Here is a 24,807-nt window from a genome sequence, read left to right on the forward strand (position 1 = left end):
CGCCGTTGTTGATGTTAGGAATGCTAAGCTAACTGTCCGCACTGAATGTTTTGTCCGACTCGTTCGTGTGGCAGATATACGAGATGATTTTTTAATATTAAGGCACTGGCATAACATTTTGTACACAGTGTATTTAGATTAGGTTTAGAGAGCAGAGGAGAGGAATACGAGAGGAGGGTGAGTGTTTTGCTAACGTTTGTTAATTGACAAACATGACTTACTAGTTGTTAACAGCCTCTGAAGTGTAAAATTGTGGGTTTTTTCCTCTTTGGCTTGTTGTTATCTGTTAATTTTCTTTATACAATGACAACGATGACGGTGTTTGCTTGCTATTTTCTGTTCTTATTTTGTTTACGACAAATCATTTTAAGCTATCATTAGTTTTGGCGTTATTGTTTCGTTAACACTGCATTAAATGTAACGTTGTCTTGATTAATTTAACAATTAGAGAGCTGAACTGTAACTGTACTGCATGCATCACACGTTGAGGATAGCATTGTATTGTATTACTCCTCAATTAAAACTCTGGAAAAGAATATTGTTTTTATGACTGATGGAATATTTACTGTTGTATAGATAGATGGGAAGGATGTTTGGATAGATAGATAGATAGATAGATAGATAGATAGATAGATAGATAGATAGATAGATAGACTAACAAATAGATATAGTCTGAAAAATATAGATAGATAGTCTATCTATCTATCTATCTATCTATCTATCTATCTATCTATCTATCTATCTATCTATCTATCAAATAGACAGTCTGAAATATATATATAGATAGATAGATAGATAGATAGATAGATAGATAGATAGATAGATAGATAGTCACACAGATAGACAGTCTGATAGATAAACAATCACATAGATAGACGGTCGAATAGATAGACAGTCACATAGATAGACAGTCAAATAGATAAACTGTCACATAGGTAGATAGACAGACATACATACAGACAGTCTAATAGATTGACAGTCACATAGATAGATAAACAGTCAGATATATAGACTGTCACATAGGTAGATAGATAGACAGTCAGATAGACAGACAGACACACAGTCAGATAGATAGACAGTCACAGATAGACAGTCAGATAGATAGACAGTCACGGGTAGACAGTCAGATAGATAGACAGACAGTCACAGATAGACAGTCAGATAGATAGACAGTCACAGGTAGACAGTCAGATAGATAGACAGACAGTCACAGATAGACAGTCAGATAGACAGTCACAGATAGACAGTCACAGATAGATAGATAGATAGATAGATAGATAGATAGATAGATAGATAGATAGATAGATAGATAGATAGATAGATAGATAGACAGACAGACAGTCACAGATAGACAGTCAGATAGACAGATAGATAGATAGATAGATAGATAGATAGATAGATAGATAGATAGATAGATAGATAGATAGATAGATAGATAGATAGATAGACAGACAGTCACAGATAGACAGTCAGATAGATAGATAGATAGACAGTCACAGATAGACAGTCAAATAGATAGTCAGATAGGTTGATAGACAGACAGACAGATAGATAGATAGACAGTCAGATAGATAAACCGATAAATAAGTAAATAAGACTATTTTTTAAAATTAAATGTGTATATATTTCTATGACACATAATTGTGTAACTTACCTGAATGTTCTGTGTGTGTTTGCTCAGGAGCCCGATGCAGTCCGCTGCAGAGACTGTGGAGAATGCCTCCATCCTGTCAGGTGGCTCGGCACAGGACGGTCATCGGCTCTGGATCGGTAACATTGACCCCAAAATCACAGAGTAAGTGTTTGTCTGTGCAGAAAGCCAGCACCGCACTGCCTCCCAGGCAGATCTGCGGACCTGCCCGGATGATTGATTAGCCGAGTGTGTCTTTGTGCTGGAGAATGAGCAGATGACGACAAGCCGTGTTAAAGAGAGCCGCTCGGCCGTGGAGACCTGTTTTGCTGAGGGGCTGCCATCATTTCTCATTCACCTGGCGTGTTTACTTTGTGAACCTGTAGCGGCTGCTCAAGGTGGAGAGGGGGGAGACTGGTGACACCGAAGGGAAGCGCTGGAGAAATAGCACACGTTGCGAGAGCGGTCCTGGAAAATGTACGGCTTGCCTGGGCTGGCGTCTAGACAGGCGTTTCCTTCCCTCGCGCTCCTCTGTTTTTCTTTAAATAACCTGCTTGAATGAAAACAGCCGTGATGCCCACAGGCTGGTGATTGGGAAGATTAATTAGTTCACATGCAGGGAGTGTTTGTAGTAGTGAGTTCCACTTCAGGGTCCTGCAGATCTTGCGCGCACACTCACACACCGAGTGGTGAAGTCTGCTATGTGAGGTCAGTGTTCACCCAAAGGCATTTTTTTCCTGGGGTTTCCAAGTAAGTGGATAATTGAGAGCAGTAATTGAGTTGGGAGGCAAAAAGGTACTTTAGGTTCTGCACTGTAGCAGTTGTGGATTGATCATCTGAGAGATTTATGAAGAAACTTTAGGAAAAAAAAAGATTTGGTGGCGATGGAGCACCTGGTCACAGTACAATAACCTTTTACAGCAGTTTGGGCAGTTTTGGTCCATCAAGCACAAGTGGTCGGTGGTGGTCAACTTGTATGGATTTTCTTGATAGACGTTGCTCTGGACAAATTAAGAGATTGCTTCAGAGTTGTTATCAGTTCTCTGGATTTCCTATTAAAATGTTTTGAGTAAATTGTGGGTAAATTGTCTTCAGAATTTTATAGAAGAATATTATCATCTAGATTGTCAGAAAAAACCTATCCGCTTGTTAAGTGTGACGTCACGTGAAGTGGCTTCTGGGTCCAAGCGCTATATCAATGTATGGGGAGACTCATCAAATGGTAATAATAAACGTTTACAAAGCAATGTAATACTTTCGAAAATCATGATCGCAATATACAGTTAAGGTCAGAATTAATTTAACCCCCTTTAATTTTTTTTTCTTTTTTAAATATTTCCCAATTGATGTTTAACAGAGCAAGGAAATTTTCACAGTATGTCTGATAATATTTTTTCTTCTGGAGAAAGTCTTATTTGTTTCATTTCGGCTAGAATAAAAGCGTATTTAATTTTTAAAAAACCATTTTAGGGTGAAAAATTATTAGCCCCTTTAAGCTAACTTTTTTTCGACTGTCTACAGAACAAACCATTGTTACACAACAACTTGCCTAATTACCCTAACCTGCCTAGTTAACCTAATTAACCTAATTAAGCCTTTAAATGTCACTTTAAGCTGTATAGAAGTGTCTTGAAAAATATCTTGTCAAATATTATTTACTGTCATCATGGTAAAGATAAAATAAATCAGTTATTAAAAACGAGTTATTAAAACTATTATGTTTATAAATGGGTTCAAAAAAAATATTCTCTCTGTTAAACAGAAATTGGGAAAAAATAAATAAACAGGGAGCTAATAATTCAGGGGGGCTAATAATTCTGACTTCAAGTGTATGTATCCATGCTTAATATCCAATGGCCAGAAAGGGTTACATTTGTTTTATAATTTATTAAAATTTTGGTATTTGTGATGCAGCAAGCCCTGAGACTGTTGTGTACACCATGATTTTATATAAAATTCACTTTAATGTTTGATATGACTTAAGTGGCTATAAACACATATTTTCTCTATTCAAATGAGTAGCGACATGGACCCGGAAACAGTATTCCATACGTCATGACTTAGCAAGCGGATAGGTCAATAATAAAATATTAGTTAGTTAGTTGGTTAGTTAGTTAATTTTATTTGTCCCTGTAGGAAAATTTCATTTGCAGCATACACTCACAGAGACATTTGGCATACATATAAATAAATCATATAAAAGCGTGGTACTCTAAATAAATAACCAGCCTACTGGCCATCCACTGCTACTGAGGGAGGAGGAAATTGAGGGAGGAAACTTGATTGCTTGATAATGACAATTTTTTCCTATTTCCTACACACCTGGGAACACAATATCGATGACCTGATCGTAACAATTGGAAAGCGTTTGATAAAGGATATCTCTCATCATTGACATTCATGATAGCCTTATTTAGTACTCTTTGTTTCTATATACTATCAATGCTCTTTAGTTTTATTCCCATCAACTTACTGGCTGTTGTTACCACCTTCCTCACTGACCTCTTCTGGGCCTCAGAAGCATTTCCATACCAACAGATCACACAAAATGTTGCAATACTTTTGATTAAAAAAAAACTAAAACAAGATCAACAATGTGTTGTCATCATCAAAAGACAGTAGTTTCTTTAAGAAGTACATTCTCTGTTGAAGCTTATTCCTTATACAGTCAGTCCATATGTCCCACAGTTTATTGTCCAACATCACACCCAAATATTTGAAATTTGTTACTAACTGAATTTGCTCCCTATTAATTAATGTGCTCTCTCTCTCTAAAATCAATAACCATCTCATTAGTTTTGGGAATATTTAGGAGAAGCTTTGAATTTTCACACCAGTCTTAATAGAAGTCTAGAACAAGCCTGCATTCTTCCTCCTCCTTATTTAAAAGGCTCACCAAAGCAGTATCATCTGCATACTTTACAATATATCTATTTTTAAATAAACTTATACAAGAATTAGTATATAAAATAAACAATAACGGAGATAAAACACAACCCCGGAGAGCTCCAACTGAAGTACACATTTGATCTGAAATAAAACCTCAGATTTTTATTTCAAATATTTCATATTATCAGAGCTTAAATATGCTTTTTCCCTAATATTTTTCTCCTAATCCCCTATTTAAAAATACCATAATATGTTTGCAGTTATTTAAGAAATATGTTAAGTGATAATGCTAAAGTTAGTAATTCTTCTCTGAAAATGAGCATTTCATGTTTGTCATGTTTTGGTCGGTGTAACTCCACCCACTGCCAGTTTATGCAATTATATTCCGGCAACCTGGGTTGCCTTGTCAAAAAACACAGCATATTTCATTTCAGTCATGAAAGCTCCCTAAATATCTGCAGGAATAGCTGAAAATATGACCTCCGGAAGGCTGTAGCAGCCTCTGAAATGAGATGCAGATTCATTCGTTTATTATCTTTTCAGCTTAGTGTTGGTGGTCCTTGAGGAACGTGGTTGAGAAACACTGTCCTAAATTACCTGATAAGTACAAAAAAAATTGTACCAATGTGGACCCATTAGGTACAAACATGTTCCTTTTTAAAAGGTTCCTACACAGTTACACCTCTATTCTTCCATGCGTATTCTTTAAACATGTATTCATTTATTTTCCTTCAGCTTAGTCCCTTTATTCATCAGGGGTCACCACAGCGGAATGAACTGCCAACTTATCCACCATATGTTTTACACAGCAGATGCCCTTCCAGCTGCAATAAGCATTAGGAAACACCCATATACTCTCATTCACACATACACTATGGTCAATTTAGCTTATTCAATTCACCTATCGTGCATGTCTTTAGACTTGTGGGGCATACCGGAGCCCCCGAAGAAACCCACGCGAATACGGGGAGAACATGCAAACTCCACACAGAAATGCCAACTGACCCAGCCGGTGCTTGAACCAGCAACCTTTTTGCTGTGAGCAACCTTTTTGCTGAGTAATTAAAAAAAGAACACTTTTATTTAAAATGTGTACCTTCTAATTCAAAGAGCAGAGAACAGAAAATAACATTAAAGTGCTGTAATGTTGTAGAATGAATTAATTTGAAATTATTCTATGTTCTGTTGAGATTCTGATTGGCTGAAAGTGTGCACTTGCAGTCAGTTTTGGTCACACAAAATAATGCTCTACCCACAAACATTAGTAGTAACCATAGTAACTCTTTCACATCTGGCAGTTCTTTCTCTTCATGACATGCATTTAAAATCTGCAATTGGTTGATTTTCTCTTACATGAATCAGTCGGAAGTAAATTCATTTATAGAACTTTATTAATTAGGAAATTTATATAATCAGATTTATGACCTAGTCGTTTCTTGATTCTGTTTTCCTATTTAACTTGCAATTTATATTTATATATTGTTTATTTCACAATTAATTATAAACTAAGGTTTTTTTATTTTATCACTGAGATTATTTTTTTTTCCAAATACATACCAGATAACATTCATTTCACATAGAGTATCTGAAGAAAACATAACAGCACATTGGAAATGGCACAACATAGTTTATACTGTCATGTTTACTTACTGTTTTTAAATTATTCTTAATTATTTAAAGAATACATCATCCCTTGTATTACAGTACTTTTTAAAATAACCTAGACTTATGCAATTCAAGAAAAATAATTTACAAGGCCTGAATACAAGCTTAATTTTTCATCCAGTATATTAGTTTGAATTATGACATCTCATGACAGTTTTTGTGAGATTTCCCCAGTAGTTTTTGGGATTGAAAACAAAAACACAGTATGAACACTTCATTTGTCTCTCTTGTGTTATAAATAACTTATCATCTGTCAGTTTGCTATTAGCAAGCCAAAGTAACATTTTTTAAAAATAAAATGTAGGAAAAATCAGCTCTGAGTTTGGTGCTTAAATTCTGAACACTAATGTATTAAAAAACACTTCTTTGTCAGTCATTCCATCACGTCGCTTTAAAAACAGCCTCATTTATTTAACATGATTGATCTCAATGCATCACAGGTTTGGATAAGACCGTGAAGTTCACATTTAGATTTCTGCAAATGGTCAGCAGCAAATTTCAGTCTGACAACAAGAAAATCATTCTGTGCTTTCAGCGTAAATGTTAATCCATCTACCTTACTGACTGTAAGTTTCATCATCATCATTACATTAATCACAAGCCGTAGCTTGATGGAAAAATTACAGTTTCTGGGCACATTTGTGAAGTTGCTTAATTCCTCTCATTTCTTTTCCACAGAAATGCGGTATAAAAGTATGACGCTTAGACACTATAACAAGTCACATTGCTGAAAGTCTTATAATTTCCATCTGACTCATTTTGTTAGCAAGTCCCAGTAAAAATGTCCCATTGTCAATTTTTCTAAAATGGAAACCTAGTCTTCAGTGTCCCCAAATTAAGAATTCACAAAATATAGATTTACATCATATGCCAGCACTGCATTAACATGCATTTTCACTGAAGTCATCAGATAAGATGAGGTGCATTATGGGGTATTAAAATGCATAGAATGTATTTCTTTTCACCACTTGTGTTCCTTCCGTTTTATTTCATCAAGCTCAATACAGGGACTTAAATTGATTTTGGACCTACCCTGATTGTAAGGCAAAATAATTGGTAGGAATAAAGGGTGCTATCATTGGTCATCATGTGGCTGTTATCTGATTGGCTTAAGTAGCAGGTTGGTGAATGACATCAATAAACATTTTGCTTTTAAAGACGCTTTTGTATTGAAAACAGATCCTTAAATTAAATAATACAAGACATCTTTAGGTGTTAGGCCTCAAAGCAAGAAGGTTGCTGGTTTTAGTCCTGGCTGGGCCAGTTTTCCGTGTTCCGATTTCCGTGTGGAGTTGGCATGTTCTCCCCTTGAATTGGCTGAAACTAAATTGGCCGTAGTGTATGAGTGTGTATGGATGTTTCCCAGTATTGGATTGCAGCTGGAAGAGCATCCGCTGCGTAATACATATGCTGGAATAGTTGGTGGTTCATTGCGCTGTGGTGACTCCTGATAAATAAGGGACTAAGCCAAAGAAAAGATGAATGAATACGTTTAAAGAATACGCATGGAAAAATAGGGGTGTAACTGAGTTGGAACCATTTAAATAGGAGCATTTTTGTACCTAACGGGTCCACATTGGTACATTTTATTTGTACTTATTGGGTACTTCAAGACAGTGTAGTTTTAAAATGGCATTTTAGAGTGAAAACGATTCTTGTCCACACTGGCGTTTCGTCTAGCATTTCTGAAAAGCCCTCCTTCCACAGTATACCACTGAAAACGCACATCACATGACCACAAACACACAGGCATGAGCTCCAGGCAGTCAGTGGGTGCTTTGAGCACAAAACCCCAGAGAGCAGTACACGTCGGACAGTTTATCAAGGATGTACCGCTGGATCGTATCTCACTATAGTTGTTAAAGGTGATATTTAATTAATCTTGTCTCTATCTAACGACTTTTCGGTCTTTTGAATCTATCTGGTAACATGTCACAACGACAGTACTTAGTAATTTTAGCGAAAACCTCAGATACTCCTGTTGGTTTCTGTTAGTTGTGCACCTTTTTTACCAACCAAGTTGTCGATGCCATTATAACGACACAGATCACTCTGCCTATTCTGCGAAAAAAAGGGATTGACAGGTGGTAATTTGTGTGTAACTTATCTTTATTTATTTATGATTTGGTTATGGGTAAAACAAAGACCATGCGGGTCAGGTAGTTGAAACGGTAGGCTACAAATAATTATTCATAAATTCACCGTCGCCTATGACGACCATGCCATCGTTCATCGCGATGTTTCGCATTAGACATCTTACGATGCCAAATTGGTCGACATCACCTAACCCTAGTGTAAATCTGTTTCTCTGGAAATATGGAATGATTCAAACCTCATAAAATTAGACCTTAATCCTTTATAATTCTTTGATTGGCTTTCTGGCAGCTACTTAAGATCGATCAACCAATGATGAGGATGATGTTGAAAACACTTCTTTGTGTTTTCCATCTAACGAAAACATCCGTCAGCATTCACAGATCTCCACCCTATCATGCATACACAGTCTCTCTGACACAAACATACAAACACTTTTTCTTTCAGGGTTGGTTTCCCACAGTTTAGGCCTGTGACAGACACGGCCCGTTCAAACAAAGCAGGGGCTGCTGTCGTAATAACAGCCTGACATATTGACCTGTCCATGCTCCACTGGGGCCCATTTGGGGCCGGTGATGGATCTACCATGTGCCGCAGGTTGTTTGTGCTTTTGGTGTTCTGTTTTGCATTGTTAAAAAAGACACTGGCCTTAAGCCACACCTTTCAGTCATCTGATATAGACACGTGTCTATTGGAATCGCTCCTTGACCTTGATATCCATACTTTTTTCTTGATTCTGTGCTTCCTCAAGGTCTTTCTCAAGCAATATTGAAACAGGAGACGCTGCAGGTGGGTGGGTGCTCCGACATCTTTGGCCCAAACAAATGATATGCTTGGCTCATGTCAACACTTACACAAAATGGTCCAAGCCTCTTGGATGGACCCTTTCTTCCCCTCTACGGACATTTTATGGCCCTCTGGGGATGTGCATTGTGGTCTGAAAAAAATCTACATGTTGTCCCTTTGAATCAGGACACTATCAATTCTTCAATCTGCAGCAAGTCAGGAAGATCCCATGGCCCAAGCCTGAGAGGGTGGTGGCTGGGAAAGTGCGAAATACTACTTGGAGAAAAGCTCCTGGGAGAGGAGGGGAAAACATTAATTCTGAAGCCAGGACCCCCAGTTCTGTCTGCGTTCCTACCTTTCCAGGATTAAAAATAACCTCAACTATCCAAAACAATAAAGAAATTCCAGGCATCTCTACATCTTTAAGTAGGAGTCCACTCCCAAAGTGCTCCGTCTGTCATGCTGGAAGAAAAACAATATTGCAAAAAGTTGCCCAAACGTATTGTTGTTTATCCTGAGTCTTGAGCACGTTCCTGACGCTCTGCTTGTTTGCTTTCCCAGCTGAAGGAAATGCTTTGATGCCTTCCTGAGTGGCATTACTGAATCTTACGAATTTGGTATGACGGACACCCAACTGTTGCCACATTCATCACTCAAGATGAATTATTGGAAATTATACTTATGCTAGTTTCTTCAAGATTCTACATGATTATTATAGAATTAAATGGAGGTAAGAGGCATACAAGAAAAAGCCTTGCTGACCTTGACAGAACTGTCATGAGGGTTATATCTTTTTCCTGTGTTTTTTTTCCCCTTCATGTTTTTACACATTAGTTGCACCTCCTGACTTGAAGGTTTTTCAAATGTTTGGAATTTTGTGCTTGTAATAGAGCTTTTCTTCATTACAATGCCAGTTATGTAAAATAATAGAGATGTTTTTCTAGGATGTTTTGAAAAATTGAAAAAAAATTCTAATTGCAGCATCAAGTCACATTAAATGTGAACGGTTTGGATGATGTACAGGTGAACATGCAGAAGCAAGGAGACCTGCAAACATGTTCTTTTATGTAAGGACTGCATGCTAGACTGCTCTCAAATGCTGTGCACATAGTTGTTTGAGGAAGCCTGTTTGTACTACTATCTCTTTGTTTGAATAGCACAGGTTCAGTGTGAAGTTCATTATTTTTGTTGTAGCCCGCAGTGGTGGAAAGAGTACTGAAAAATCATACTTTAGTAAAAGTACCATTACTTGCCTAAAAATGTAGTGCAAGTAAATTAAAAGTATCTGTTGTAAATATTACTCAAAGTATGAGTAAAAAGTAGGTCTTTTAAAAGAGTAGTGAGTAATTTGTGGGTGTGTGTAAACGTAACATTCTGTAATGCATTTAGTTATTGCCCAGCAGGCACACACGTCATAAGATGTTACATTTAGGTTATGATGTCAGGTGACCAAAATTAAAATTCTAGTCAACGTCTAAGGACAACGTTATTTTAAATTCCAATAATAACGTCAAATGACGTTGATTTTAGGTTTTTTGGAAAGTGACCAAAATCCAACGTCGAGCCGACGTCTTAAACCAACGTCATATTGTCGCCAAATACTGACAGTATTTCATCAGGTATGACAATCAAAATCCAATATGATGTCAAAATGGTAACGACTATGTCAAGCTGTAACATCATTAGTCCATATTTGGTTGATTGCAGATTGGACATTGACGTCAGCCTGACGTTGGGTTCTGATGTAAACTCGATTTTCATTTCAAACAAAATGTAATGTCTCCATGACATTGGAGTACATCTTCAATTGGACATCATGTTGGCGTCCTGCTGGGTGTTTAATTATACAGTAAACATCCGTCATCTTCTCATCAGTAATATTCATCTAAACAGTCTCTGGATCAATGCGTGTAAAGATTTTGGACATCTTTTTGGACACTATTAATGCTTCCAAACAGTTTGCTGCAATTATGAATCGCCCATGTCTTGAGGTGGTTCATAATGATGTGATTTACCTTCTATGTGCGATTTGATTGGACAGAAATCACAGGACTAATTTTTCTAATCCCCATGGACAAGAAAAAAATAAAGTAGTGACTGCAGGTTGAAGGAAAGTAGTGGAGTAAAAGTACAGATACTGCACTAAAAATGTACTCAAGGGGAAAGTAAAAACAAACAATTTTAAAACTACTCCGTCAATAACAATTTTGATTTTTACAGTAATTTGAGTATTTGTAATTTGTTACTTTACACTCCTGGTAGCCCGCTACGATTTCCTGTAATAAAGAATTGACCAGTTGTTTTCAATTGAAGACTTTCATTTTTATTATAATTCCTTACATTTATATAGCGCTTTTCTGCACACTCAAAGCGCTTTACACATTGGGGGAATCTCTTCATCCACCACCAGTGTGCAGTATCCACCTGGATGACGTGACTGCAGCCATATTGTGCCCGACCCCACACCACACACCAGCTGATTGGTGGAGAGAAAAGCAGGTCGCACACCGGAATTGCCGCTCGGCACCGCGACATGGCGCGCACTTGACAGTTAAAAGTATCACACACCAGACGCGGAAATTCGCATGATATTTAACATGAAACTAATCAGATGGTGCTCTGTGGCGCAGCAGAGAAATGAACAGTGTCCTGAGTTGTGGCTGGGCGCCTCGGACAGTTGCCGACAGCCGCCGACTTTGGCGCCGGTGTGTGTACCCTGGTAGACACCTATGTTTAGAATTCTGAAATGTGTGGCGCTATGCGGCCCGCCGCTACTGGTGTGCGGCCTGCTAAAGACAGAGTGATAAAGCCAATTATGATATGGGGATGGTTAGGAGGGCATGATGGACAGAGGACAGTGGGTGGCCAGGATGCCAGGATTACACCCCTACTCTTTTTCGATGGACATCCTGGGATTTTTAACGACCACAGAGAGTCGGGACCTCGGTTTAGCATCTCATCCGAAAGATGGCGCTCACTGAGCAGTATAGAGTCCCTATACTGGGGCATTAGGACACACACAGACTGCAAGTTGAGCGCCCCCTGCTGGCCTCACTAACACCACTTTCGGCAGCTACCTAGCTTTCCCATGTGGTCTCTCATCCAGGTACTGACCAGGCACAGCCCTGCTTAGCTTCAGTGAGCGACCATGTGAGAGTTGCGGAGAGCTAGCTGCCGGCAAAAACTCCCACTTTTCACAATCAAACCCACTTCTGAGGATTGCATCCCACTTTTTGTAGAAAGTACTGTGTAATTTGAAAGACGGAATGAGTTGCAATGCAGTTTCTTGTTGATATGTTTCAACAATGAACCATTGGACCTTGCTGATGATGGCTTGTGACATTTCTAAGTTACCTCCATGCCATCCTACTTCTTTCCTGTCTTCCGTGGAATGCCAATGAAGATATTTTTAGCAACGCTCACCTTTTTTTTTCTTCTATTCGATGAAAGCCATTGAGATGTAAAATAACATTGGAGCCCATCAACCTTCATTGTATGGACCAATTTTTAGTAACAAGCAAAAGCTACTTACTTTGCCAATAATAAGAGGCTTGAGGGAAACCGTAGTGATTTCCCATGTCTTATATTGGGTTTTACCGGACAGCAGGTTATAGAAGCTGCTCTCGTTGTAATTGTTTGTCTTAAATTAAACTCTTGAGGGAATTCAGTCTTCCGCTATTTTATATCCTCATTGTCCCCCTGCTGTATCCTCTGTATTGTGTGAATAAAAGATTTACAGCGGCTAAAAAGGTGTAAAGAGACCTGTCACTCTGGTCAAGCCTTGCTTAAAAAGAATTATGCTTCCGTGACATACATAATTTTCTTGTGGATGTTATTACTCATGTTTTATTCTTTGGCAGTACAGCTATTACAGCTTTTATTAGTTACAGTTATTCCTGCCTCCTCGCAAACACACCTCAAACTAAAGGCGTTTCACTTTGTGTTCCTGCAGATATCACCTAGTGAAACTCCTGGAGAAGTTTGGGAAAGTGAAGCAGTTTGACTTTCTGTTTCACAAGTCGGGTCCTCTGGAGGGCCAGCCAAGAGGATACTGCTTCGTCAACTTCCACACCAAAGAGGTTATGTTTGTTCTTCTTTACAGAATTACCCAAAATACTAGAGGAAGTGTCTGTTTTGATCTAGTAATGATATGCAAGTCCTCAAGAGGCACCCAGAAAGCTGATAGAGATAAGGAACTGTTGCTCTCTGGAGTGTAATATGAGGCAGTCCCAAGGGTGTTGTTGAAGGGGAAATGTGTGTTTACAAATCTCATTCACACCCTTCATGAGAGCCTGGAAAACTAGTGATCCATCATCAGCCATTATTGTTCCCTATCATTACACCATACTTCTAGCAACAGCCAAAAAACAGAGGATGCCAAATAAACACACTGTCGAAACACACTGTTCGAGGTGGACAAATAGAGGACTTTAAATGTGAACTAATAATTTACTCTTGATAGTGTCATTGTAGTATGGTGATATTTAGAGGCAAATGCATGATCGTGATTAAGGCCCAATCCCAATTCTCCCCCTCAGCCCTTCCCCTTACCCCTACCAATCGTTTTGCGCGTTCACATGAAGAGGTAGTGGTGTCCCAATTCTCTTTAGCTTAAAGGCGTAGGGCTATGGGGAAGGGCTAGATACCCCTTCAAACTGAGATTTTTCAGGACCACATTCGAAACCAAGGGGTATGAAAATTTCCCAGAATATACCTTCTACAACGGCAGGATGGCTGCACACGGAAGTAAGGAGATGCCCAAATGAGTATTTTTTTTTGTAATTTTTCCGAATTTTTACAACAAACAGGCATATGTTTAATTACATTCATAACCGTTCGTGTTTTACCGTGATGCTTTAAAATAAAAAACGCAAAATTTCACTATCTATAGTCCCAAATAATAACTCCTGTATAGCAGTCCCGCAACGTTCTGTCACTTGATGACACTCAAATACCCTGTCAGAAATGTCTAGTGGCTGGGAATGAGCTTTTTACAGTATCTGCTATAATGTTAATGTTGTTTTTATGTGTTTACATAAATGAATATGGCCACGGTGCAAATGCACAGTGCAGTTACGATTTTATTTCCACATTATATCGTTATGACAACATGATATCGTTGCCTTCAGAGATTTCCTGAAGATAAATACCAAAAAGTAACACAACTGGAATAACTACAGCAGTCGCCATCGTCTGATATCATATGAAGCAAGAGATTGCGATGACATTAGATGATGTGTGCAGGTGCTCTAGTGCTGTCCCATTTCTTATGGGTAAATTTTGAAGCCCTTCCTCTTCACACTATGTTTCAAGGGCCAAGGGGTAGGGGTAGAGGTACAAAGATAGAATTGGGATAGGGCCCAAGTGTGATAATCAGCACTGATTTCTGTCCATCGCAGGAGGCTGAACGGGCTATTCAGTGTCTGAATGGAAAGTTGGCACTTTCTAAGAAGTTAGTGGTACGCTGGGCCCATGCACAGGTAAAGGTGGGTATCGTCATGCTATTTGCTATGGCATGCGTGACTGTAACTGTTTGTTCAAATCTCTATGAAACTTTTTCTGCACTTTATGGATGACAAAAATATATAAATGGATGATAAAACAGGACAAAACCCAAAAGACTTATAGACCTCTGTTGAAGGAATGCCATATTTTAAGACCAGAAGATCTTGGGCCTTGCATGGATTGGATTTCATTTTTTTAAGGCAGATGCTGGTATTTTGGACAACAGAAATGTAGCTTTATGGCTTAAAAATATAGATGCTGATAAAGAGAATCAGAAAAATGATACAGTAACATTATAGACATCTTTACTGTGACTTTTGCATCTTTTCTGCTACAAAAATGCTGTTCTAAAGTAATTCTTATGCATTTTTTCAAATGATTAAATACCAATTTTCAAATGTATGTATTCATTGCCCAAGCAGTGTTGAAGAAGCTACGCTGAAACTGTAGCTACTCATCAGGAAAGAAGCTAAACTACTAAACGAAACTTCTAAAAAAAGAAGCTAGCTGCAGTACAAGTAATGGGGTATATGCACAGAGACTTTTAAGTTTCAGCCAGGCAGCACAAGTGCTTCCAGAGAACTGTCTTTGCATTACAAAATTGTCACATTTAAGATCTTATTTCTTTAAAAATCAGCGATCTTCACTGCCTGTTAGATATATGATATGAAGTGGGTCTCAGATCAGACAAGAAGCACTGCATTAAATTCCATTTCCCCCCGCCATGTCCTTAAAATATGACAGTTTATTTTACACAAGTATTTTCAATAGAGTTTCTGCACTAGCCTGTTGCTACTGATGGCGTTAGTGGTTACAATGGTCTTTCATCTTGTTTTATGGTTGAATAAACTATAAAACTAAATGAATACTTAAGTCTATTTAACTGAATGTATTGTACTTGTACTTATTGGATATGTCCCCCTCACTTTTAGAGACAAACCATTTAGAAACAGGTGATTAAGAACCCCCACTTTTAAAATATCCACTACGCCCCTGCTTGCATTACAACATCGATGCTGTAAAAACAACCTTGTGAAATTGAAAATAGTCACATTAAGCTTTCACCAGAAGTTTAACGTTGGCTTTAAAACTTGAGCTGTGCATATAGCCCATTTCTTTAAAGTAGCTATTTACATTGAAGCAAATTTTTTTTTTCAAAAAATATTACAAAAACATGAATAAACCTTAACGGTAAGTAAAATGTCTGGTACTTTAAACAGTGCGATACAATTATAATCAAAAATAACTTTAAGTCAAAGCTTAAAGCTTTATTACACATGTTTTTCCAATTACCCAGACTGTCAAGAGTCAAAGCACAAAACTGCAACAACTGTAGCATTGCAATATCAACGTAATGAACTTGGATTAAGCACACAGTAGCATTCATTCTCAAAAAAAAAAAAAAGGGGGATGTATGGCTCTATTTAGTAAGAAATTTTATTGAATCCCTCACATAAGCTCATCACATTACCTCAGGTTAATTGCCAACTGTTGTAATACTTTATGGATAAAATTTTCAACTGTTGTTAATTGAAAAATATTATTTACAAAATAACTAATAAATGAACGTAAACCCATGAGATGTGGGATTTACCAATACAGAAAATGGCTGCAATACATAATTGTAGTATGTGATCTTGTTAGACAATGCTGTGTTGCTTCAGACCATTGACTCTTTTCACAAGACTGTTATGACGCGTTTAACGTTCATCATAATCTTAAACCCTTAAAAGTTTTTAATATTTTGATTTTTAAAAAACGTATGAACATTTATATGCTTTTATTAATGTGTTGTATCATCTTTGCGTCAAATTACAAAAAAAAACTAATTATTGCTTACGCGAGGTGTTTGTAATGCAGCGTCTATAGGGCTGAGAGTAAATTTCAGTGAAATTCTCCCATTCACTGCACTCTAAGTTTACCCAACTATGATAATTTCTGCTACTGAGAAACCCTGAAATGTGAAGAGGGTCAATTGCAGGTTCACTGAATGGAATTTAATGTTAGTCTACTCTTATTATTTGCTAGAAAAAGTAACTAACTACTGAAAATGCTACAATGTATCAAAAGTAGCTGAGTTACTATAAACGCTACAATGTATCTAAAGTATATCTGAACTATTGGAAAAGCTACATTGTATCATAAGCATCTGAGCTACTGACAAGATACCCGACACAGAATTGTGGTATATGCAACAGCACTGGTCATAGACATTGCCTGTAACATCACCCACAGCCTCCTCCCCCTTTTTTTTTTGTTTACACATAATTGATGCTCATTTAAAGGCAAAACATCAATTACTAATGTCACATAAGGCATGGTGAACCAAAAGAAGTTTCCACCTGGTTTTAACATGCATTCAAATCATCTGATCAAATCACTTGTGTTTGTATTTTGCTGAGACTGTTCCCTCTTGTTTCAAGCTCCCTATCACTTTTACAAGAAATCTCAATGTGACTATTAAATGAAAAAAATGGGTGGAAAAGCAATATTGTTTTGGTGTACTTTTTCACAGGTGATCACATTTTTGTTCAGTCAGTAGAGAGTAAGCACTCTTTTTGACTTTTTTGATTGCGATGATTATTTGTGCTATGAAATAGGGATATTGGAAAAAACTGACATTGCGATATTTAGTTTTTCTGCGATTATACATTGCGATATGAATATAAACAAAAGATGACCTATATAACTACTTGTAAAGTATTCATACGTCTGCATAAAACAAAACATTTGCAAGCACAGATAAATACAATAGAAAATTGATTTTTAAAATGTTTTATGGTTGTCTGTGGAGTCTAAGAAAAGAAATTCAATGTTAATCAAATATAGTCTTCATTGTAATTGAATTTCTTCATTTAAATTAGCTTTATCTTAGTCACAGTTCCATAAAACACATCCAAATGAAAATCTTTCAAATTTGTGATGACTCCGCAAATCATGTTCTGAAACGTAGTTCCTGGTCATTATAATCACAACTCAACATTGCAGATCCTCAGTGGTGTAAAGTAACAAATTACAAATACTGAAATAACTGTAATTGAGGAGTTTTTCTCAGGAATTGTCATTTACTAAGTAGTTTTAGAAATGTGTACTTTTACTTTCCTTGATGACATTTTTAGTGCATGTCTGTCCAATCAAATCGCACATAGAAGGTAAATCACATCATAATGAACTACCTCAAGACATGAGCGATTTATAATTGCAGCAAACTGTTTGGAAGCTTTAAAAAGTGTCCAAATGAAGATGTTTAAAATCTTTACACACATTGACCCAGAGACTGTTTAGATGCATATTACTGATGAGAAGATGACGGATGTAAACTGTATGATGACCGAAATGGCCTTAAACACCCAGCAGGCACAGGACACCAACATGATGTCGGATTGGCGATGTACCTCGTTGTGGGGGACGTTGCATTTTGTTTGGAAATTAAAATCGGGTTGTCGTCAGAACTCAACGTCAGGACAAATTCAATGTCCAAACTAAAATCAACATCGTTGATGTCATGTTGGATTTTGGTTGCCATACCTGACGAATAAATGTCAGTATTTGACGTCAATATGACGTTGGTTTAAGATGTCGGCTCAACGTTGGATTTTGGTCACTTTTTAACAACCTAAAATCAACCAAATATTTGATTTAATATTTGACATCGTTATCGGACATCAGAATAATGTTGTCCTTGGATACTGGCTAGACACTGAATTTTGGTCACCTGACGTCATGACCTAAATATAACCTAAATGTAACATATTATGACGTTGTGTGCCTGCTGGGCAATAACTAAATGCACTACAGAATATTACGTTTACACACATCCACAAAAAACATCTCAATGCATTAGCTTTTTACAGCGGAATACTCACTACTCTTGAGTACTTTTGAAAGGTCTTTTTACTCATACTTTGAGTAATATTTACAACAGATACCATTATTCTAATTGCACTACATTTTTAGGCAAGTAATTAAGTATGATTTTTCAGAACTCTTTCCACCACTGCAGATCCTGCGATGTGTCTATTGTAGATGTGCACATTACGATATCGACGCTAAAACGATATATTGTTCAGCCCTACTATAAAAGCAATGGGATTAAAAACATTTCCTCTTGAAGTGCTCAAAAGTGGTCAGGCTAAAAATATTTTAGACCTCATTCACACCTTTAAGTTGTCCACTTGTGTTCAGATTGGTGAAAATGTGAACATCTAAATTGCATGTGGAAACGAGGCCTAAAAGTCTACAAATAAAAAAAAAAAGCTTGAAAGGTGGGCTGTTTAGACTTGGACCATTAAGACCACCCAGTAACCACTCAAAACAACACTTTAGTAACCACATAACAATGACCTGAAAACACCCACAACACCTTAGCATCATGGCGGCATATTTTGCCAAGTCCACCACCACTCTCATTGTCTTTCACTGGACAATGTATACATATAATGTGCACTGTAACTTCAGCTAATCCCAGACTATAAATAATGCTTCTGTTGCTCAATGGAATATCTAGCTGCTGCAACAACAAAATGGACCATAAAGTCCATTAAATAGACTTCTAGTTGAGCTATAGAGGGTTCCTCAGGTTGCCCTGCTCCTTAACAATAGGCAGCTGCAGCAGGGAGTAAGGAAATCCTGTATGGTGGAGAATCCCACCCCTCTGCTCCTCCCCGTCTGAGGGGAAGGGGACACCAGGCAGAGGTCAAGGTCAACAGCACACAGTTGTTGACAACATGGATCTGAGTCCAGGTCTTCTCTAGCACCTCCACCAATGCTCAGTGTGAGGCTGGTTAAAGTGGCCACAGACTGGGAGTGTGTGTGGCATTTATACCACTGGTGCCGTTTAAAGCCTGTTTTGCTTTTTAAAAATATATTTTTTGTTGTTTTTTTAAATACTGCAGAAACTTAAGCTTTATTAAAAAAAAGTATAAGGTAAATCAATAATAATGATGCCAAAAAAGTTTTTGCTCTACCTTGAGGTAAAATAGTGGTCAAAACTATTCATCAACACAGATTCGAGATTAACTAAAACGCTGTATTATGAATGCCAGGCCAGTAGTTGGCGATGTCACTGGCGATGAGGGGAAAAAAACACAATGTACCTCCACACATACAGTCCTACAGTCCACTAATGTTGTTTTGTATGCCAAGTGCTCTATTCACATTATTCTCTGCGTACGAGTGGGCGCAGCCATTTGAATAATTTTGGCACGAGACTTCCGATCTCATTCACTTCCATTCATTTTTAGACGTTAAAAACAGCTCGTTTTGCTGCTTGGTGTTGCAAACTGATATTTTCTTCTTATATTATTCTATTTTGTCTGTATTGTCACGCAAATACCTGTTTGTAGAGTAAGTAGTTCAACCGTTTTCTACCGTTTATTATTCCTAGTCATTTCTCCCATTGGCAGCTGAATCGGAAGTTCTAAAACAATCGCAAAAATGAGCGCACTTCCGCATTGAAGAATAAGGTCAATAGGCTGACAACATAATGCACAGACAGGTGATGTCACTATTTTAACAATCACGTTTTTGTAGTTTACAAAGAGACTAAATAAGTTTAGTTTTTAAAAAGCCTTGCATTCTTAAAAACATTTAATGTCCCAAAATAGTCTAGTAAATGAATGGCCAAATCCATGAAAACATTTGCATTTTTAGTGGAAATCTGTATTGTGCAAATGGCCCCTAAATGATGAAAAGATGATTTATGGATAAACGAATAGGTGGTTGTATAATGGGGTTGTGCAACCATCTGATGGTGCAATATGTATCTGATAATTTGAGGTAGTCATTCTGTAATCCTGTTTTATCATCCACCACATTATGATCTATTCTAGTACAGTGTATTAGTGCCTGTCCAGCACAAGTGAACTAATTTCATTAAGTTGACATTTTATAAAGCAAGTTATAAAGCATGAACCATATATAATTAATTAGACATATGTATTGTCATGATGAACTGGAAGCTATATATATATATGTTAGTGGTGTAACGGATTACGATTCAGATCGCATTATGTTTTTTTTGTCACGAATCAGACTATTTTTCAGAGCCGAAAAACGGAGGAGACAAGTGTAATTTGCTTTCCATTTATTACAAAAACAGTACTGCAAGACACTTTTGGTTTTAACAAACAGAATGTAGAACCTGTAATTTTATTAAAAATAAAATGAAGAAATAATCAGCTGAATGAATATAAATTGTAAAATATTAAGTTCTGTGAAAAATTCACTGTTACTGTTCCTTGTAACACTTAATGTATGAACTTAATATTTTAATTTGTACAACCCATATTTATTTTTAGTCTCATTTTCAATAAATGGTTCAGTTATTCACTCATAAAACTTCATGTTTCATTGCTAGATGATCATTTTTGAAGAATTATTCAGTGGCATATTTTGATTGCTGGTTGTCGCCACCTATTGGTTAAATAATATAATTGCTGCCTACAACTTTCATTTTTGAGTGTCATTTAATGCATATGATGGGGATTTTAATCTTTACCATAAACATCAGTGGTTATATCTAAACTATAAACTGTTATCCCAGTACTTCTGTGTTATTTGACTGTAACTTCATAACTAACTCAGAAGACTAAAGACTGAATCTCTTTCTGGATTTTTGTGTTTTCAGATTTGAATGCGGCAATTCGAAGGATTAATAAACATATGCAAATCCCCATCATTTATAATTTATTGCGTGGGTGTTGAGATCCCGATATTAAAATGATTAATTGTGCAGCTTACAGTGAATGTATGGATCCAGGCTAAACAAGTAGTGACAGAAAACACCTTTAATGAAACCCACCACATCCCGAATAACCTACAACAACTTCTTCCGTCATCATTATATTTTACAGGAAAGCCTAAATGCTTTCATACATGTGATTATACGATAGTTACAAATTTAGGATTAATCTACAAGTAAAAAGAATTATTAATCCATGGGTCACATGTGTTGTGTGGGTTGTGATCAACCGTAATCCATTACACCCCTAATATATATATATATATATATATATATATATATATATATATATATATATATATATATATATATATATAATATGATAGATAGATAGATAGATAGATAGATAGATAGATAGATAGATAGATAGATAGATAGATAGATAGATAGATAGATAGATAGATAGATAGATAGATAGATAGATAGATAGATAGATAGATAGATAGATAGATAGATAGATAGATAGATAGATAGATAGATAGATAGATAGATAGATAGATAGATAGATAGATAGATAGATAGATAGATAGATAGATGAAAACTGCTAAATGTTTCTTGTATCATTTTACAGCTTTTCTAATCACTATTTGTTTTTATTTCCCACAGATTCCCACAAGTTATCATCATCATCCTCACGATCACAAGAGTTGTTGGAGGGACATTTTTGAGTGGAATGAATGTTTATGACATGGCGTAGCCCAGCTTTTCCCACACATTTCCAAGGGAGCATATGACTAATAAGCAGCCAGCTCTTGTTTTTATGATCTCTAAAGCAACCGTATGAGTTACTAAAAGCCCAGTTGTCCATACTGGCTCACAGACTGTCTTGTATTCATTCCATGTGTGTGTTTGTTGTCATTTAGAGATTTGAACCCTTCCGAGGAGACAAAAATATGCCAGCCAGTTTAGAGCCTTCATCCAGTGAAACTGAGGATCTGCCAACCTCACTGAGGTTTGGGACATAACCGCTTGAAACCTCTCAGTTTCCACCCGTTTTCCTTATTTCTTGTTTCAAATTTCTCTCTTTTCAGCTTCACTTATATTATTGTTTTTATTCTCATCCATTCTTTTTTCAAAGGGCCTTGGTCAAATTGACTAAGAGGCTAAATTGGACTGGATCAGAAGGTTAATGCTCTTTCCTTTTCTCTCTTTCCTAGTGTAAATGCAAAGATTCGTGCCATTGAAGCAAAGCTGCAGATGATGGAAGAAAACCCCGATGACTATTCCGGACCCTCTGCTTACACCTATAACAAACCCCCCGATAAAAGAGAAAAGAGGTCTCAACCCTACCATAAGCATTTTCGCAAACACAGGAGATGACCTCTCCAAAAACTGGCCAAGTGTCGCTGCACTGAATGGACTGAGATGTGCGCAGATAAGCTGTTCTCGTCTCTTGGCCAGTGTGAGACTGTAATGTATTATGCGAAAAGCAGTTAAACACCTTTGATTTGTAGTGTTGTTCTGATTCTCAGTCTTTTTACTGAAAAAGATGGCTGGTGTAAGCAGAATCTAACCACAAACATCTAGTAAATTTAGTTGTTTTTCTTTGAATAATAATGTTGCCCAACTTATTTCAGTTCTTGAGGGTTTAAAGGGATCCTTCAGTCAAAAGGAAAATTCTGCTATCACTTACTCGCCTTCATGTTGTTTCAATCCTGTAAGCATATTATAACTGTTTATCAGTGGGGTCCAATTTTAAAATTTGACACAAAAGGGTGAATAAATGACGACAGAGATTTTCTTTTTCTTTTTTATTTTGGCTGCACTGTCTCTTTAAGAGTCTCACACCTTTTCAAACAATCTCAGTTTACACTCTTTTCTCTATCTTCCTTCCAGTTTGTCTGTTTTATATAATCACTTGTAAATTGCCCCATATACTGCTTGTGAAAGTGTTGTTGTGTGTTGTGAGTCTGATTCATCGACATACTACTCAATCTATCATTCTATGTTACACTGTTGGGTTTGTATGCGTTAAGGAAGCACAATATTCTGCATTATTTAAGTATCAATAACCTGCCTTTTAAGTCTAAAGTGAAAAGGGCTTTTATTACGAGGCGCATCACGACAGTGGATGTCATCGACGGTGTGAATATTCAGGTATTTTGGCAGATTTTTGCTCCTGTCATGTTCAAAAATAAACGAAAGGACCTCCTGTGAGGTGTTTAAACTGGTTTCATGTGCGTTCATTTGATATAAATATGTTTATTAAATGAGAGTAAGGTATGATGTAGCACTGCTATTATAAGGTCTACGTCAGTTACAAACAGGTCTACGGCTTATAATAAAGTCCCTTTATAATCAATAGAATGTATTTATTTCAATATCAATTAAACGCAAATTTAATGTTTTCATACGAATGAAATCTGCTCTGGTGTCGAATTAGCATGCATCATAAGCGGATTTTCACCAAAACGGAAATAAATATGACTCCTATTAATTATCATTCTATTTATGATGATTCAACATCACCATTTCTTTTGTACATTATAAAATACCTCGTCGAATATATTCTGCGGTGAATATGATGTAATTGATGTAAGCTACGTCACTATTTTTCTTGTTTTATTTAAAATCATTCCCAAACCTTGAGGATCAATATTTCAAATTCAAATGAAAGACTAGTAATGGGGCTTGGTAACTTCTGTTCTCGTTGAGGCGGAACGCTCTCCTTTGTAACATCCTGTGCACATGTACAACAATTTCTCACAACACACGAAATTTTTTTTTTTTTCATTCATTATGGAATTGTTGCATAAGAGAAAAAGCTGTATTCGCTCTCTCTGCCTGTATATCTGATGGAAATATATTTTCCCTCTCTGTTTTTCCCCCACATAATAATAGATGCTGGTTTCAGGATTGAAATATAGGGAAAAACAATCCACCTTATATTTTATCTCGCATGCCCATTTTAAAGCAATTCCAAGTAGAGATGACATGCATAGCCGGCAGCAAATATATATATATATTTGCTGTATATATGAATTTAGCTATTGGCATGCTTAATGTGATATATTAACGTATAGGATATTTGAATATATGTTGCTTGATTTGAGTTATTGACAAATCAAAGTAAATATACAAATCAAAATGATCTACGTTTCATTTCAAAATTAGTATAAAAAGAAACTGCTTAGAAAAATGTTTTGTTGTCACTGAATACGGCAGTATATTATTATCAGTCAACTATTATAGAGCAACCAATCCAAACAAAACCTACCTAAAAATAAAGGTTATTTATTGGCTTCTATAGTTCCACGAAGAACATGAAACAAAATACATTTCACAAAAGTTTTTTTGCAGAAATGTTCTTCACGTTAACAGAGAAATTGTTCTTTTAATACTGTAAAATGTTCCTTGAGAAACCAAAAAGGTTGCAAAAATGGCATTGCTGCAACAGCATTTTTGTACGTGATAAAAAGAACTCGTCGAAAATATTCTGCGGTGAATATGATGTAGCCCAATTGAGATAAGCTACATCACTCTTTTCTTGTTTTTT

At 36.7% G+C, this 24,807-nt stretch overlaps 1 protein-coding gene across 1 annotated transcript; it reads left to right on the forward strand.

Annotated features, from left to right (window-relative positions):
- The first annotated feature begins 8 nt into the window (after positions 1-8).
- rbm18 (RNA binding motif protein 18) lies at positions 9-23,478 on the forward strand. Its single transcript, XM_056467316.1, has 6 exons — positions 9-177; positions 1,682-1,795; positions 13,017-13,143; positions 14,464-14,544; positions 22,175-22,263; positions 22,469-23,478. Exons 2-6 carry the CDS (start codon positions 1,689-1,691, stop codon positions 22,629-22,631), a joined length of 567 nt encoding a protein of 188 aa, XP_056323291.1. The 5' UTR covers positions 9-177; positions 1,682-1,688; the 3' UTR covers positions 22,632-23,478.
- Positions 23,479-24,807: the final 1,329 nt, after the last annotated feature.

The sequence above is a fragment of the Danio aesculapii genome, chromosome 10 (genome assembly GCF_903798145.1).
Source record: "Danio aesculapii chromosome 10, fDanAes4.1, whole genome shotgun sequence".
Lineage (NCBI taxonomy): Eukaryota > Metazoa > Chordata > Actinopteri > Cypriniformes > Danionidae > Danio > Danio aesculapii.

Bases quoted from the DNA above. Each gene is read 5' to 3' on its own strand.
- rbm18 (XM_056467316.1), top strand. From the start codon at position 1,689: ATGCAGTCCGCTGCAGAGACTGTGGAGAATGCCTCCATCCTGTCAGGT. The intron at 13,144-14,463 runs GTTATGTTTGTT...TGTCCATCGCAG, and splicing joins TCAACTTCCACACCAAAGAG to GAGGCTGAACGGGCTATTCA. The intron at 14,545-22,174 runs GTAAAGGTGGGT...GTTGTCATTTAG, and splicing joins TACGCTGGGCCCATGCACAG to AGATTTGAACCCTTCCGAGG.